The 16,945-nt window shown below is 45.4% G+C and overlaps 1 protein-coding gene across 1 annotated transcript; it reads right to left on the bottom strand.

The window, feature by feature from the left end:
* Positions 1–363: 363 nt before the first annotated feature.
* Positions 364–1,429, bottom strand: LOC123406011. The gene is made up of 2 exons (XM_045099514.1): positions 1,173–1,429; positions 364–1,066 (listed from the first exon to the last, which is right to left on the bottom strand). The coding sequence occupies exons 1-2, from the start codon at positions 1,320–1,322 to the stop codon at positions 899–901; spliced, it is 318 nt and encodes a 105-aa protein (XP_044955449.1). The 5' UTR covers positions 1,323–1,429; the 3' UTR covers positions 364–898.
* Between the last annotated feature and the right edge of the window lie 15,516 nt (positions 1,430–16,945).

Genomic DNA, 16,945 nt, shown 5'->3' with positions numbered 1-16,945 from the left:
TGAATTTTTTTTTCAATTTTTTGAAATTTACCAGGGGAAAATGAGGTGTTTGGGTCGAGCTGGGATGGTACCAGCACCGGTCAAAACATACTACCATGGCAACCAAACACATAACACAGCGACATAAAATGCTGCCATGACAGCAAAAACGAAACAACAAGATTTTTTTTTGGAATATCTCTGCATTTCCTATTTTTTGCCTTTTATCAACACATTCCTTTTTTTCCTTGTCCCAAGAAGGTCGTGTACCACATCCTTTACAGTTCGCACATTTTTTCGTGCTTTCCAAAAGGTTGGCTAGTTCATTCAATCATCTAGGAGTAGTAGTTAGCATTGAGCATGTGCCAAAAACAGAGGGTGGGTATAGAATACTTCAGTGCGCCGTCCGGCCGGGATATATGGTAGCAGTAGACTAGTAGTACTGCACTCAGCAAACAACACTGCAGCATATCCGGCAATGTTGGAGTTGGTACTGGCTAGTAACTCAGAATAATGTCCACAAACTAATCGCCGGCTGCGTCTAGTGGTACAGTGGTACTCTCCTACGTAACACACTACACGATTACCAGTAGTAAACTGACAAGTACTAGCTGCTCTGTCGTCTGTGTAGGTGCATGGTCGTTCTTGCCAGATTACTGAACTCTGAACTTCAGTTGTTTCCTTTGACAAGAGGTCAGTACATCAAAATTGTTCCTTCTCCTGCTAATCGTTGCTGTCTGTAGAGATGCAGAAGTGGAGCTAACAAGCTAGCTTCGCAGTTGATGTCCTACCACACCACCATGCATGTGCTCACTATCTAAGCTTACATGAAAACTTCAGCAACTATGAATGAATGGCAGTCTGCAGGCGCTGCGACTGACTAACTAACTAGCTGGCTGTTTAGTTTTTGACTCTTTGCTCAGTGGTGCCTAGAACCATGAACAGTTCGAACGTAGTAGTCTTCATGGAACTCAGGCAACCCATGCGCCCCTGCCCTAACTTCTTTCGCCGCACCGGCGCTTCTCGTCGCCTCGCTCTCGCTAACCGAGCCAGTGGCAGAACCCTTGACCAAATCATCGCTTGGTTTCTGCAATCATGAATAAAGGCAAGTTAATTAGCATCCGCAGGAAGCATCATCCAAAGATTAAGATCGACGATCAAACAGAAGGTCATCAGAATTAATCACGACTTACATTGTGCACTGGGTTGCTGCTGCTACTGCCGACTGAAGCCCGGGTCTCGGCGTCTAGCCGGATGCCTTCAGCCTCCATGGCCGCCGTCAGTAGGAGAAGCAAGACCGCGGCTGCAGCCAGTGACAAGTAGGTGGAACTGCAACGTCTCATCTGTTACTGTCAGAGATCGATGCCAGTAAGAGAGTATTGCACTGCACTATGCTTCAATGTTCAGCTCAGAAGAGAGTGTAGAGCGGAGAGGCTAATTAAGTCGTGGTCTGAACTGATGGAGCGTTTAACCACATGAATGATGGTGCCTGTATATATGCATCCTGCTTTGCAACACGTCCCAGTGTTTGCTGCGCTAATGTCTAGTTAGCTGCATGACAAAATTAAACAACTATAATTTCCTTTTTTTGAGAAATTAAACAACTGATTCTACTTGCGAATGTCTCCGGATCGCTGTCGTTAATTAACTAACTTGGTTATATATATATATATAAAGCCCATCCAACTAACTAGACATGTCGCCCTAAATGGGAGGATGCTTGCACAAAGTTGGGCCATGATCAATTGTTTAATCCATTGGATTGTTAATGAGTAGTGTAAGACTTGCTAAAGCGCAGCATTCTCAACTGCTAAACACATGCAACGTGTTTTTTTTGTGTGTGTCTGGTTTTGCAGGCGCCCCACGCATTGGCCGGCCCCGGCAAGTTCGGTGGCCGGCCGGTCAGCTGACTTGCTACACGATTAAATTATAAGTTTGGTTTTTGACGATTGTTTTATTTGGATGTAGCGTTAAGATACAAGAACAACAAAACATGTGTTTTTCCAAAGGGAACTAAAACCCCATCTAGTTGCATCCGGCAGCCAGAACAGTGGATCAAGCCTCCTCGAGGATGGGTCAAGTGTTAGAGTTGTGTCGAATATTATTATACAAGGTAGGTTACAGTTGGACTTAGAGTCGTACGGTGTGTAGACAAGGTAGGAGTCGTGTTCTATTAGGACACATGTACCCTTACGCCTCACTAGTAGACCATTAGTCCCGGTTCAAATCAAACCGGGACCAATGTCAGGCATTAGTCCCGGTTCGGTTCACCTCATTAGTCCCGGTTCGGGGCAAAACCCGGGACTAAAAATCCATCGACTGCCACGTAGCGTGCCGCGGATCATTAGTCCCGTTTATGGCACGAACCGGGACTAAAGGGTAGGCTATTAGTCCCGGTTTTAGATAAAAACCGGGACTAAAGTGTTGCCTATATAAATCTTTGCCCCTGCTCACCCTTTCATGTGTTTTTGGACGTTGAGGTGTGACCATGCATGCCATGCTCTTGCCACTCTAGTTCATGCACATGAGGTGTTCGATGAAATGCCCGAGCCACCATATATGAGAGAAGAAGAATGCCGACTATTGTTGTGGGGGTCGCTTCTCCTTCTTCTCTTTGTGCTAGATATTTGTTATGCACTAGGGAAAGAAGGAGTAGCGACTGTTGGAAATATGCCCTAGAGGCAATAATAAATTGGTTATTATTATATTTCCTTGTTCATGATAATCGTTTATTATCCAAGCTAGAATTGTATTGATTGGAAACTCAAATACATGTGCGGATACATAGACAACACACTGTCCCTAGTGAGCCTCTAGTTGACTAGCTCGTTGATCAAAGATGGTAAAGGTTTTCTGGCCATAGGCAAGTGTTGTCACTTGATAACGGTATCACATCATTAGGAGAATGATGTGATGGACAAGACCCAAACTATAAACGTAGCATATGATCGTGTCACTTTATTGCTACTGTTTTTCTGCATGTCAATGTATCTGTTCCTATGACCATGAGATCATGCAATTCCCAGACACCAAAGGAATACCTTGTGTGTATCAAACGTCGCAACGTTACTGAGTGACTATAAAGGTGCTCTACAGGTATCTCCAAAGGTGTCTGTTGGGTTGACATGGATCAAGACTGGGATTTGTCACTCCGTGTGACGGAGAGGTATCTCGGGACCCACTCGGTAATGCAACATCACAACAAGCCTTGCAAGAAATTGTTGGGTAACGTAGCATAAATTCAAAATTTTCCTATGCATATTCAGATCTTCCTATGGAGAGACCAGCAACGAGAGAGGGGTAAGAGCATCTTCATACCTTTGAAGATCGCTAAGCGGAAGCGTTGCTAGAACGCGGTTGATGGAGTCGTACTCGCAGCGATTCCGATCTAGTGCCGAACTACGGCACCTCCGCGTTCAACACACGTGCAGCCCGGTGACGTCTCCCGCACCTTGATCCAGCAAGGAGGAGGGAGAGGTTGGGGAAGAACTCCAGCAACACGATGGCGTGGTGTCGATGGAGAGACGAGGTCTCCCGGCAGGGCTTCGCCAAGCGCCGGCAGAGAGGAGGAGGAAGAGGAGCAGGGCTGCGCCGAGAGAGAGGGAAAACGGTGTGTCTCAATGGCCAAAACCCCTCTATATTTATAGGAGGAGGGGGAGGGGGGTGCGCCACCCCTAGGGTTCCCCCCTAGGTGGTGTGGCAGCCACCAGATGGAGGGGGGCGGCGGCCAGGGCAGGGAAAGGGGGGGCGCACCCTAGGTGGGCCTTGGGCCTCATCTGCGCCTAGGGTTTCCCCCCTCCCCCCTTCTCTGGTGCGTATGGGCTGGGTGGGGGGTGCACCAGCCCACCTAGGGGCTGGTTCCCTTCCCCACTTAGCCCATCTAGCCTCCCGGGGTCGTTGCCCCCCTTCGGTGGTCCCCCGGGACCACCTCCGGTGGTCCCGGTGGTCCCGGTACGTTACCGGTGACGCCCGAAACACTTCCGTTGTCCAAAACCATCCGTCCTATATATCAATCTTTACCTCCGGACCATTCCGGAGCTCCTCGTGACGTCCGGGATCTCATCCGGGACTCTGAACAACTTTCGGTAACCTCGTACAACAATTCCCTATAACCCTAGCGTCATCGAACCTTAAGTGTGTAGACCCTACGGGTTTGGGAGACAGGCAGACATGACCGAGACACCTCTCTGGCCAATAACCATCAGCGGGGTCTGGATACCCATGGTGGCTCCCACTAGCTCCACGATGATCTCATCAGATGAACCACGATGTCAAGGATTCAATCAATCCCGTATACGATTCCCTTTGTCTGTCGGTATAGAACTTGCCCGAGATTCGATCGTCGGTATACCTATACTTTGTTCAATCTCGTTACCGGTAAGTCTCTTTACTCGTTCCGTAGCACGTCATCGTGTGACTAACTCCTTAGTCACATTGAGCTCATGATGATGTTCTACCGAGTGGGCCCAGAGATACCTCTCCGTCACACGGAGTGACAAATCCCGATCTCGATTCGTACCAACCCAACAGACACTTTCAGAGGTACCCGTAGTGCACCTTTATAGTCACCCAGTTACCTTGTGACGTTTGATACACCCAAAGCACTCCTACGGTATCCGGGAGTTGCACAATCTCACGGTCAAAGGAAAAGATACTTGACATTAGAAAAGCTTTAGCATACGAACAATACGATCTAGTGCTAGGCTTAGGATTGGGTCTTGTCCACCACATCATTCTCCCAATGATGTGATCCCGTTATCAATAACATCCAATGTCCATGATCAGGAAACCATGATCATCTATTGACTAACGAGCTAGCCAACTAGAGGCTTGCTAGGGACACATTGTGATCTATTTATCCACACATGTCTTACTGTTTCCTGTTAATACAATTATAGCATGAACAATAGACGATTATCATGAACAAGGAAATATGATAATAACCATTTTATTATTGCCTCTAGGGCATATTTCCAACAGTCTCCCACTTGCACTAGAGTCAATAATCTAGGTACATTGTGATGTATCGAACACCCATAGCATTATGGTGTTGATCATGTTTTGCTCGTGGAAGAGGTTTAGTCAACGGGTCTGCAATATTCAGATCCGTGTGTACTTTACAAATATCTATCACTCCACTCTGGACATGGTCCTGGATGGAATTGTAGCGGCGTTTGATGTGCTTCGTCTTCCGGTGAAACCTGGGCTCCTTGGCTATGGCAATGGCTCCAGTGTTATCACAAAAGAGTGTCATAGGACCCGACGCGCTTGGAACCACTCCAAGGTCGGTGATGAGCTCCTTCATCCAAATTCCTTCATGAGCCGCTTCTGAAGCAGCTATGTACTCTGCTTCACATGTAGATGCTGCCATGACTTCTTGCTTGCTGCTGCACCAGCTCACTGCCCCACCATTCAACACATATACTTGGATTCATCCGGATCTGTGTCGAAGCTAGCGTTGACGTAACCCTTTACGACGAGCTCTTCGTCACCACCATAAACGAGAAACATTTCGTTAGTCCTTTTCAGGTACTTAAGGACATTCTTGACCGCTGTCCAGTGTTCCATACCGGGATCACTTTGGTACCTCCCTACCAAACTTATGGCAAGGTTTATATCAGGTCTGGTACACAACATGGCATACATTAGAGAGCCCACGGCTGAAGCGTAGGGGACAGAACTCATCTTCTCTCTATCTGCTGCCGTGGTCGGCGACTGAGTCTTACTCAATCTCATACCTTGGAAAACTGGCAAGAACCCTTTCTTCGAGTTTTCCATATTGAACTTCTTCAATATCTTGTCAAGGTATGTACTTTGCGAAAGACCTATGAGGCGTCTTGATCTATCTCTATAGATCTTGATGCCTAATATGTATGCAGCTTCTGCAAGGTCCTTCACTGAAAAACTCTTGTTCAAATAGGCCTTTATGCTCTCCAACATCTCTATATTATTCCCCATCAATAATATGTCATCCACATACAGTATGAGGAAAGCTACAGAGCTCCCACTCACTTTCTTGTACAGACAGGCTTCTCCGTAAACCTGTATGAACCCAAACGCTTTAATCACTTCATTAAAGCGAATGTTCCAACTCCGAGATGCTTGCACCAGCCCATAGATGGAGCGCTGGAGCTTGCACACTTTGTTAGCACCCTTAGGGTCGACAAAACCTTCTCGTTGCATCATATACAACTCTTCTTTAAGGTTCCCGTTAAGGAACGTTGTTTTGACGTCCATTTGCCAAATTTCATAATCATAAAACGCGGCAATTGCTAACATGATTCGGACTGATTTCAGCTTCGCTACAGGAGAGAAAGTCTCTTCGTAGTCAATTCCTTGAATTTGTCGAAAACCCTTTGCGATAAGTCGAGCTTTGTAAATAGTTACATTACCATTTGCATCAGTCTTCTTCTTGAAGATCCATTTATTTTCTATGGCTCGCCGGTCATCGGGCAAGTCCACCAAAGTCCATACTTTGTTCTCATACATGGATCCTATCTCAGATTTCATAGCCTCAAGCCATTTGTTGGAATCCGGGCCCGCCATCGCTTCTTCATAGTTCGAAGGTTCACCGTTGTCTAACAACATGATTTCCATCACAGGGTTGCCGTACCACTCTCGTGCGGACCGTGCCCTTGTGGACCTTCGCGGTTCAGTAGTAACTTGATCCGAAGCTTCATGATCATCACATTAACTTCCTCTGCGGTCGGTGTAGGCGCCACAGGAACAACTTCCCGCGTTGCGCTACTATCCTGTTCGAGAGGGGGTGTGATTACCTCATCAAGTTCTACCTTCCTCCCACTTACTTCTTTCGAGAAAACTCTTTCTCTAGAAAGGATCCGTTCTTGGAAACAAAGGTTTTACCTTCGGATCTAAGATAGAAGGTATACCCAATAGTTTCCTTAGGGTATCCTATGAATACGCATTTCTCCGCTTTGGGTTCGAGCTTTTCTGGTTGAAGATTCTTCACATAAGCATCGCAGCCCCAAACTTTAAGAAACGACAACTTAGGTTTCTTGCCAAACCACAGTTCATACGGTGTCGTCTCAACGGATTTAGACGGTGCCCTATTTAAAGTGAATGCTGCAGTTTCTAGTGCGTATCCCCAAAATGATAGCGGTAAGTCGGTGAGAGACATCATAGATCGTACCATATCTAATAAAGTGCGATTACGACGTTCAGACACTCTGTTGCGCTGCGGTGTGCCAGGCGGCGTCAGTTGTGAAACGATTCCACACTTCCTTAGGTGTGTGCCAAACTCGTGACTCAAATATTCACCTCCACGATCAGATCGTAGACATTTAATTTTTCTGTCACGTTGATTCTCAACCTCACTCTGAAATTCCTTGAACTTTTCAAACGTCTCAGATTTGTGCTTCATCAAGTAGATATACCCATACCTACTCAAATCATCAGTGAGGGTGAGAACATAACGATAACCACCGCGAGCTTCAACGTTCATTGGACCACACACATCAGTATGTATTATTTCCAATAAGTCGGTTGCTCTCTCCATTATTCCTGAGAATGAAGTCTTAGTCATCTTGCCCATGAGGCATGGTTCGCATGTGTCAAACGATTCAAAGTCAAGAGACTCTAATAGTCCATCAGTATGGAGCTTCTTCATGCGCTTAACGCCGATATGACCAAGGCGGCAGTGCCACAAGTATGTGGGACTATCATTATCAACTTTGCATCTTTTGGTACTCACACTATGAATATGTGTAACATCACGATCGAGATTCATCAAGAATAAACCATTCACCAACGGAGCATGACCGTAAAACATATCACTCATATAAATAAAACAACCATTATTCTCTGACTTAAATGAGTAGCCGTCTCGCATTAAGCAAGACCCTGATACAATGTTCATGCTTAAAGCTGGTACTAAATAACAATTATTAAGGTTTAAAACTAATCCCGACGGTAGATGTAGAGGTAGCGTGCCGACGGCGATCACATCGACTTTTGAACCATGCCCGACGCGCATCGTCACCTCGTCCTTGGCCAGTCTCCGCTTATTCCGCAGTTCCTGCTTTGAGTTGCAAATGTGAGCAACAACACCGGTATCAAATACCCAGGAGCTACTACGAGTGCTGGTAAGGTACACATCAATAACATGTATATCACATATACCTTTAACGTTGCCGGCCTTCTTGTCCGCTAAGTATTTGGGGCAGTTCCGCTTCCAGTGACCCTTTCCCTTGCAATAGAAGCACTCAGTCTCAGGTTTGGGTCCGTTCTTTTTCTTCTTCCCGGCATCTGGCTTACCGGGCGCGGCAACAGCTTTGCCGTCTTTCTTGAAGTTCTTCTTACCCTTGCCTTTCTTGAAACTAGTGGTCTTGTTGACCATCAACACTTGATGCTCTTTCTTGATTTCTACTTCTGCAAACTTGAGCATCGAGTACAACTCGGGAATGGTCTTCTCCATCCCTTGCATGTTGTAGTTGAGCACAAAGCCTTTGTAGCTTGGTGGGAGAGACTGGAGGATTCTGTCAATTATAGCATCATCCGGAAGTTCGACTCCAAGTGAAGTCAGACGACCGTGTAACCCAGACATTTTGAGTATGTGCTCACTGACAGAACTGTTCTCCTCCATCTTACAGCTAAAGAACTTGTCGGAGACTTCATATCTCTCGACACGGGCATGAGCTTGAAAAACTAGCTTCAGCTCCTGGAACATCTCATATGCCCCGTGTTGCTCAAAACGCCTTTGGAGCCCCGTTTCTAAACTGTATAACATGCCACACCTAACCAGAGAGTAGTCATCACTCCGCGTTTGCCAGACGTTCAGAATGTCCTGGGCTGCTGCGGGAGCGGGAGGGTCACCTAGCGGCGCATTAAGGACATAAGCCTTTTTAGCTGCTTCAAGGATGAGCTTCAAGTTGCGAACCCAGTCCGCATAGTTGCTACCATCATCTTTCAGCTTGTTTTTCTCTAGGAATGCGTTGAAATTGAGGTTGACGTTGGACATCTACAATATTTATAAAGACAACTTTTAGACTAAGTTCATGACAATAAAGTTCATTTAATCAAATTAAGTATGAACTCCCACTTAAATCAACATCCCTCTAGTCATCTAAGTGATACATGATCCATGTTGACTAACCCGTGTCCGATCTGTTGGAGAACGTCGCATGGGAAACAAAAATTTTCCTACGCGCACGAAGACCTATCATGGTGATGTTCATCTACGAGAGGGGATGAGCGATCTACGTACCCTTGTAGATCGTACAGCAGAAGCGATTAGAGATCGCGGTTGAAGTAGTGGAACGTCCTCACGTCCCTCGATCCGCCCCGCGAACAATCCCGCGATCAGTCCCACGATCTAGTACCGAACGGACGGCACCTCCGCGTTCAGCACACGTACAGCTCGACGATGATCTCGGCCTTCTTGATCCAGCAAGAGAGACGGAGAGGTAGAAGAGTTCTCCGGCAGCGTGACGGCGCTCCGGAGGTTGGTGATGATCTTGTCTCAGCAGGGCTCCGCCCGAGCTCCGCAGAAACGTGATCTAGAGGAAAAACTATGGAGGTATGTGGTCGGGCAGCCGTGAGAAAGTCGTCTCAAATCAGCCCTAAAACCTCCGTATATATAGGTGGGAGGGAGGGGAGGAGGCAGCCTCAAAACCCAAAGGTTTGGCCGAAATTGGAGGTGGAGGAGTCCTACTCCAATCCTACTTGGAGTAGGATTCCACCTTCCCACTTGGAAACTCTTTCCACCTTGTGTTTTTTCCTTCTCAAACCTTATGGGCCTTAGTGGGAACTTATTCCAGCCCACTAGGGGCTGGTTTATCTCTTCCCATAGCCCATGAGACCCCTTGGGGCGTGACACCCCTCCCGATGGTCCCCGGCACCCCTCCCGGCACTCCCGGTACACTACCGATGAGCCCGAAACTTTTCCGGTAATGCCCGGAAACTTTCCGGTAACCAAATGAGGTCATCCTATATATCAATCTTCGTCTCCGGACCATTCCGGAAACCCTCGTGACGTCCGTGATCCCATCCGGGACTCCGAACAACATTCGGTAACCAACCATATAACTCAAATACGCATAAAACATCGTCGAACCTTAAGTGTGCAGACCCTGCGGGTTCGAGAACTATGTAGACATGACCCGAGAGACTCCTCGGTCAATATCCAATAGCGGGACCTGGATGCCCATATTGGATCCTACATATTCTACGAAGATCTTATCGTTTGAACCTCAGTGCCAAGGATTCGTATAATCCCGTATGTCATTCCCTTTGTCCTTCGGTATGTTACTTGCCCGAGATTCGATCGTCAGTATCCGTATACCTATTTCAACCTCGTTTACCGGCAAGTCTCTTTACTCGTTCCGTAATACAAGATCCCGCAACTTACACTAAGTTACATTGCTTGCAAGGCTTATGTGTGATGTTGTATTACCGAGTGGGCCCCGAGATACCTCTCCGTCACACGGAGTGACAAATCCCAGTCTTGATCCATACTAACTCAACTAACACCTTCGGAGATACCTGTAGAGCATCTTTATAGTCACCCAGTTACGTTGCGACGTTTGATACACACAAAGCATTCCTCCGGTGTCAGTGAGTTATATGATCTCATGGTCATAGGAATAAATACTTGACACGCAGAAAACAGTAGCAACAAAATGACACGATCAACATGCTACGTCTATTAGTTTGGGTCTAGTCCATCACATGATTCTCCTAATGATGTGATCCCGTTATCAAGTGACAACACTTGCCTATGGCCAGGAAACCTTGACCATCTTTGATCAACGAGCTAGTCAACTAGAGGCTTACTAGGGACAGTGTTTTGTCTATGTATCCACACAAGTATTGTGTTTCCAATCAATACAATTATAGCATGGATAATAAACGATTATCATGAACTAAGAAATATAATAATAACTAATTTATTATTGCCTCTAGGGCATATTTCCAACAGTCTCCCACTTGCACTAGAGTCAATAATCTAGTTCACATCACCATGTGATTCCAACGAATCCAACACCCATATAGTTATGGGGTCTGATCACGTCTTGCTCGTGAGAGAGGTTTTAGTCAACGGTTCTGAAACTTTCAGATCCGTGCGTTCTTTACAAATCTTTATGTCATCTTATAGATGCTGCTACTACGTGCTATTCGGAAATACTCCAAATATCTACTCTACTATACGAATCCGTTTCACTACTCATAGTTATTCGGATTAGTGTCAAAGCTTGCATCGACGTAACCCTTTACGACGAACTCTTTAACCACCTCCATAATTGAGAAAAATTCCTTAGTCCATTAGTTACTAAGGATAAATTTTGACCGCTGCTAGTGATTCAATCATGGATCACTCTCTGTACCTCTCAACATACTTTGAGTCAAGGCACACATCAGGTGCGGTACACAACATGGCATACTTTAGATTCTACGGCTAAGGCATAGAAGACGACCTTCGTCTATTCTCTTTATTCTGCCGTGGTCGGGTTTTGAGTCTTACTCAAATTCACACCTCACAACGCAACCAAGAACTCCTTCTTTGCTGGTCTATTTTGAACTCTTTCAAAAACTTGTCAAGGCATGCATCTTGTTGAAACTTCTATTAAGCGCTTTCGATCTATCTCCATAGATCTTTGATGCTCAACGTTCAAGTAGCGTAATCCAGGTACTCCTTTGAAAACTTCTTTCAAACAACCTTGTATGCTTTACAGAAATTCTACATTACTTCTGATCCACAATATGTCAACCACATATACCTATCAGAAATTCTATAGTGCTCCCACTCACTTCTTTGGAAATACAAGTTTCTCATAAACCTTGTACAAACCCAAAATCTTTGATCATCTCATCAAAGTGTATATTCCAACTCCGAGATGCTTGCACCAGTCCATTGAAGGATCACTGGAGCTTGCATACTTGTTAGTATCTTTAGGATCGTCAAAACCTTCTGGTTGTATCACATACAATGTTTGCTCAAGGAAACCGTCGAGAAAACAATGTTTTGACATCCTACGTGCAATATTTCATAAATAATGCATCAACAACTAACATAATTCCAACAGACCTTTAGCATCGCTACGAGTGAGAAAGTCTCATCATAGTCAACTGTTTGATCTTGTCGAAAACATCTTTGCGACAAGTCGAGCTTTTCTTAATAGTGACTTATCACCATCATCGTCTGTCTTCTTTTAAAGATCCATCTTTACTCAATAGTCTTATGACCATCAAGTAGTTCTTTCAAAGTCTACACTTTGTTTTATACATGGATCCTCTCTCGGATTTCATGGCTTCCAGCCATTTGTCAGAATCTGCGCCCACCATCGCTTTCTCCATAACTCGTAGGTTCACTGTTGCTCAACAACATGACCTCCAAGACAGGGTTACCGTACCACTCTGTAGTAGTATGCGGCCTTGTCAACCTACGAGGCTTGTAGTAACTTGATCCGATGCTTGATGATCACCATCATCTGCTTCCACTTCAATTGGTGTAGGCGCCACAGGAACAACTTCCTGCGCCCTGCTACACACTGGTTGAAGTGATGGTTCAATAACCTCATCAAGTTCTACTACCCTCCCACTCAATTCTTTCGAGAGAAACCTTTCCTCGAGAAAGGATCCGTTTCTAGAAACAAACACTTTGCTTTCGGATCTGAGATAGGAGATGTACCCAACTGTTTTGGATATCCTATGAAGATGCATTTATCCGCTTTGGGTTCGAGCTTATCAGACTGAAACTTTTTCACACAAGTGTCGAAGCCCCAAACTTTCAAGAAACGACAGTTTAGATTTCTCTAAACCTCAGTCTATACTGTGTCATCTCAACGGAAATACGCGGTGCCCTATTTAAAGTGAGTGCGGTTGTCTCTAATGCATAACCCATAAACGATAGTGGTAATTCGATAAGAGACATCATAGTATGCACCATACCAAATAGTGCGTGGCTATGACGTTCAGACACATCATCACACTATGATGTTCCAGGTGGCATGAACTGCGAAACAATTTCCACATTGTCTTAACTGCGTACCAAAACTCATAACTCAGATATTCATTTCCATGATCATATCGTAGACAGTTTATCCTCTTGTTACGACGAACTTCACTCTGAAACGGAATTGAACTTTTCAACATTTCAGACTTGTGATTCATTAAGTAAATACTCATGTATCTACTCAAATCGTCAGTGAAGTAAGAACATAATGATATCCACTACGTGCCTCAGCACCCATTGGACTGCATACATCAAAATGTATCACTTTCAACAAGTTACTATCTTATTTCATCTCAATGAAAACAAGGCCTTGCTCATGTGGTATGATTTGCATGTCACTAGTGATTCGAAATCAGGTGAGGTCAAAGATCCATCAGCATGGAGCCTCTTCATGCAATTTATACTAACATGACTTAAGCGGCAGTGCCACAAGTAAGTGGTACTATCATCATCAACTCGTATCTTTTGGCACCAATATCATGAACATGTGTAACACTACGATCGAGATTCAATAAACCATTGAAGGTGATTATTCAAGAAAATAGAGTAACCATTATTCTCTTTAAATGAATAATCGTATTGCAATAAACACGATCCAATCATGTTCATGTTTAACGCAAGCACGAAATAACAATTATTTAGGTTTAACACCAATCCCGATGATAGAGGGAGCGTGCGACGTTTGATCACATCAATCTTGGAAACACTTCCAACACGTATCGTCACCTCGCCTTTAGCTAGTCTCCGTTTATGCCGTAGCTTTCATTTCGCGTCACTAATCACTTAGCAACTGAACTGGTATCCAATACCCTCGTGCTACTAGGAGTACTAGTAAAGTACACATCAACATCATGTATATCAAATACACTTCTTTCGACTTTTGCCAGCCATCTTATCTACCAAGTATCTTGAGTTGCTCCGCCTCAGTGATTGTTCCCCTCATTACGGAAGCACTTAGTCTCGGGTTTGGGTTTAATATTGGGTCTCTTCATTAGTGCAGCAACTGTTTTGCCGTTTCACGAAGTATCCCTTCTAGCCCTTGCCTTTCTTGAAACTTAGTGGTTTTACAAACCATCAACTATTGACGCTCCTTCTTGATTTCTACTTTCGCAGTGTCAAACATCACGAATCGCTCAAGGATCATTGTATCTATCCTCAATATGTTATAGTTCATCACGAAGCTCTCACAGCTTGGTGGCAGTGTCTTTTGGAGAACCATCACCATCTCATCTGGAAGATTAACTCCCACTTGATTCAAGTGATTGTCGTACTCAAACAATCTGAGCACACGCTCATCGATTGAGCTTTTCTCTTTTACTTTGTGGACAAAGAATCTTGTTGGAGGTCTCGTACCTCTTAACAAGGGCACAAGCATGAAATCACAATTTCATCTCTTTAGAACATCACTTATGTTCCGTGACGTTTTACAACGTTTTCGGCGCCTTGCTTCTAAGCCATTAAGTATCTTGCACTGAACTATTGTGTAGTAATCAGAAACGTGTATGTCGGATGTTCACAGCATCCACAGACGACGCTCGAGGTGCAGCACACCGAGTGGTGCATTAAGGACATAAGCCTTCTGTGCAGCAACGAGGACAATCCTCGGTTTTACAGACTCAGTCTGCAAAGTTTGCTACTATCAACTTTCAACTAAATTTTCTCTAGGAACATATAAAAACAGTAGAGCTATAGCGCAAGCTACATCGTAATTCGCAAATACCATTAGACTATGTTCATGACAATTAGTTCAATTAATCATATTACTTAAGAACTCCCACTCAAAAAGTACATCTCTCTAGTCATTTGAGTGGTACATGATCCAAATCCACTATCTCAAGTCCGATCATCACGTGAGTCGAGAATAGTTTCAGTGGTAAGCATCTCTATGCTAATCATATCAACTATACAATTCATGCTCGACCTTTCGGTCTCATGTGTTCCGAGGCCATGTCTGCACATGCTAGGCTCGTCAAGCTTAACCCGAGTGTTCCGCGTGCGCAACTGTTTTGCACCCGTTGTATGTGAACGTTGAGTCTATCACACCCGATCATCACGTGGTGTCTCGAAACGAAGAACTGTAGCAACGGTGCACAGTCGGGGAGAACACAATTTCGTCTTGAAATTTTAGTGAGAGATCACCTCATAATGCTACCGTCGTTCTAAGCAAAATAAGGTGCATAAAAGGATTAACATCACATGCAATTCATAAGTGACATGATATGGCCATCATCACGTGCTTCTTGATCTCCATCACCAAAACACCGGCACGATCTTCTTGTCACCGGCGTCACACCATGATTTCCATCATCATGATCTCCATCAACGTGTCGCCATCGGGGTTGTCGTGCTACTCATGCTATTACTACTAAAGCTACGTCCTAGCAAAATAGTAAACGCATCTGCAAGCACAAACGTTAGTTATAAAGACAACCCTATGGCTCCTGCCGGTTGCCGTACCATCGACGTGCAAGTCGATATTTCTATTACAACATGATCATCTCATACATCCAATATATCACATCACATCGTTGGCCATATCACATCACAAGCATACCCTGCAAAAACAAGTTAGACGTCCTCTAATTTTGTTGTTGCAAGTTTTACGTGGTGACCGGGGGTATCTAGCAGGATCGCATCTTACTTACGCAAACACCACAACGGAGATATATGAGTTGCTATTTAACCTCATCCAAGGACCTCCTTGGTCAAATCCGATTCAACTAAAGTTGGAGAAACCGTCACTTTCCAGTCATCTTTGAGCAAAGGGGGTTACTCGTAACGATGAAACCAGTCTCTCGTAAGCGTACGAGTAATGTCGGTCCAAGCCGCTTCAATCCAACAATACCGCGGAATCAAGAAAAGACTAAGGAGGGCAGCAAAACGCACATCACCGCCCACAAAACCTTTTGTGTTCTACTCGAGAAGACATCTACGCATGAACCTAGCTCATGATGCCACTGTTGGAGAACGTCGCATGGGAAACAAAAATTTTCCTACGCGCACGAAGACCTATCATGGTGATGTTCATCTACGAGAGGGGATGAGCGATCTACGTACCCTTGTAGATCGTACAGCAGAAGCGATTAGAGATCGCGGTTGATGTAGTGGAACGTCCTCACGTCCCTCGATCCGCCCCGCGAACAATCCCGGGATCAGTCCCACGATCTAGTACCGAACGGACGGCACCTCCGCGTTCAGCACACGTACAGCTCGACGATGATCTCGGCCTTCTTGATCCAGCAAGAGAGACGGAGAGGTAGAAGAGTTCTCCGGCAGCGTGACGGCGCTCCGGAGGTTGGTGATGATCTTGTCTCAGCAGGGCTCCGCCCGAGCTCCGCAGAAACGTGATCTAGAGGAAAAACTATGGAGGTATGTGGTCGGGCAGCCGTGAGAAAGTCGTCTCAAATCAGCCCTAAAACCTCCGTATATATAGGTGGGAGGGAGGGGAGGAGGCAGCCTCAAAACCCAAAGGTTTGGCCGAAATTGGAGGTGGAGGAGTCCTACTCCAATCCTACTTGGAGTAGGATTCCACCTTCCCACTTGGAAACTCTTTCCACCTTGTGTTTTTTCCTTCTCAAACCTTATGGGCCTTAGTGGGAACTTATTCCAGCCCACTAGGGGCTGGTTTATCTCTTCCCATAGCCCATGAGACCCCTTGGGGCGTGACACCCCTCCCGATGGTCCCCGGCACCCCTCCCGGCACTCCCGGTACACTACCGATGAGCCCGAAACTTTTCCGGTAATGCCCGGAAACTTTCCGGTAACCAAATGAGGTCATCCTATATATCAATCTTCGTCTCCGGACCATTCCGGAAACCCTCGTGACGTCCGTGATCCCATCCGGGACTCCGAACAACATTCGGTAACCAACCATATAACTCAAATACGCATAAAACATCGTCGAACCTTAAGTGTGCAGACCCTGCGGGTTCGAGAACTATGTAGACATGACCCGAGAGACTCCTCGGTCAATATCCAATAGCGGGACCTGGATGC

The sequence above is a fragment of the Hordeum vulgare genome, chromosome 6H, assembly GCF_904849725.1.
Source record: "Hordeum vulgare subsp. vulgare chromosome 6H, MorexV3_pseudomolecules_assembly, whole genome shotgun sequence".
Lineage (NCBI taxonomy): Eukaryota > Viridiplantae > Streptophyta > Magnoliopsida > Poales > Poaceae > Hordeum > Hordeum vulgare.
The sequence above is the reverse complement of the archived record's forward strand: the minus strand, read 5'-3'. Positions and strand labels throughout refer to the sequence as shown.

Excerpts from the sequence above, each read along its gene's own strand:
- LOC123406011 (XM_045099514.1), bottom strand. The coding sequence starts at position 1,322 with ATGAGACGTTGCAGTTCCACCTACTTGTCACTGGCTGCAGCCGCGGTC. Across the intron at positions 1,067-1,172 it reads GCAGCAACCCAGTGCACAAT|AAACCAAGCGATGATTTGGT; the intron begins GTAAGTCGTGAT and ends TCATGATTGCAG.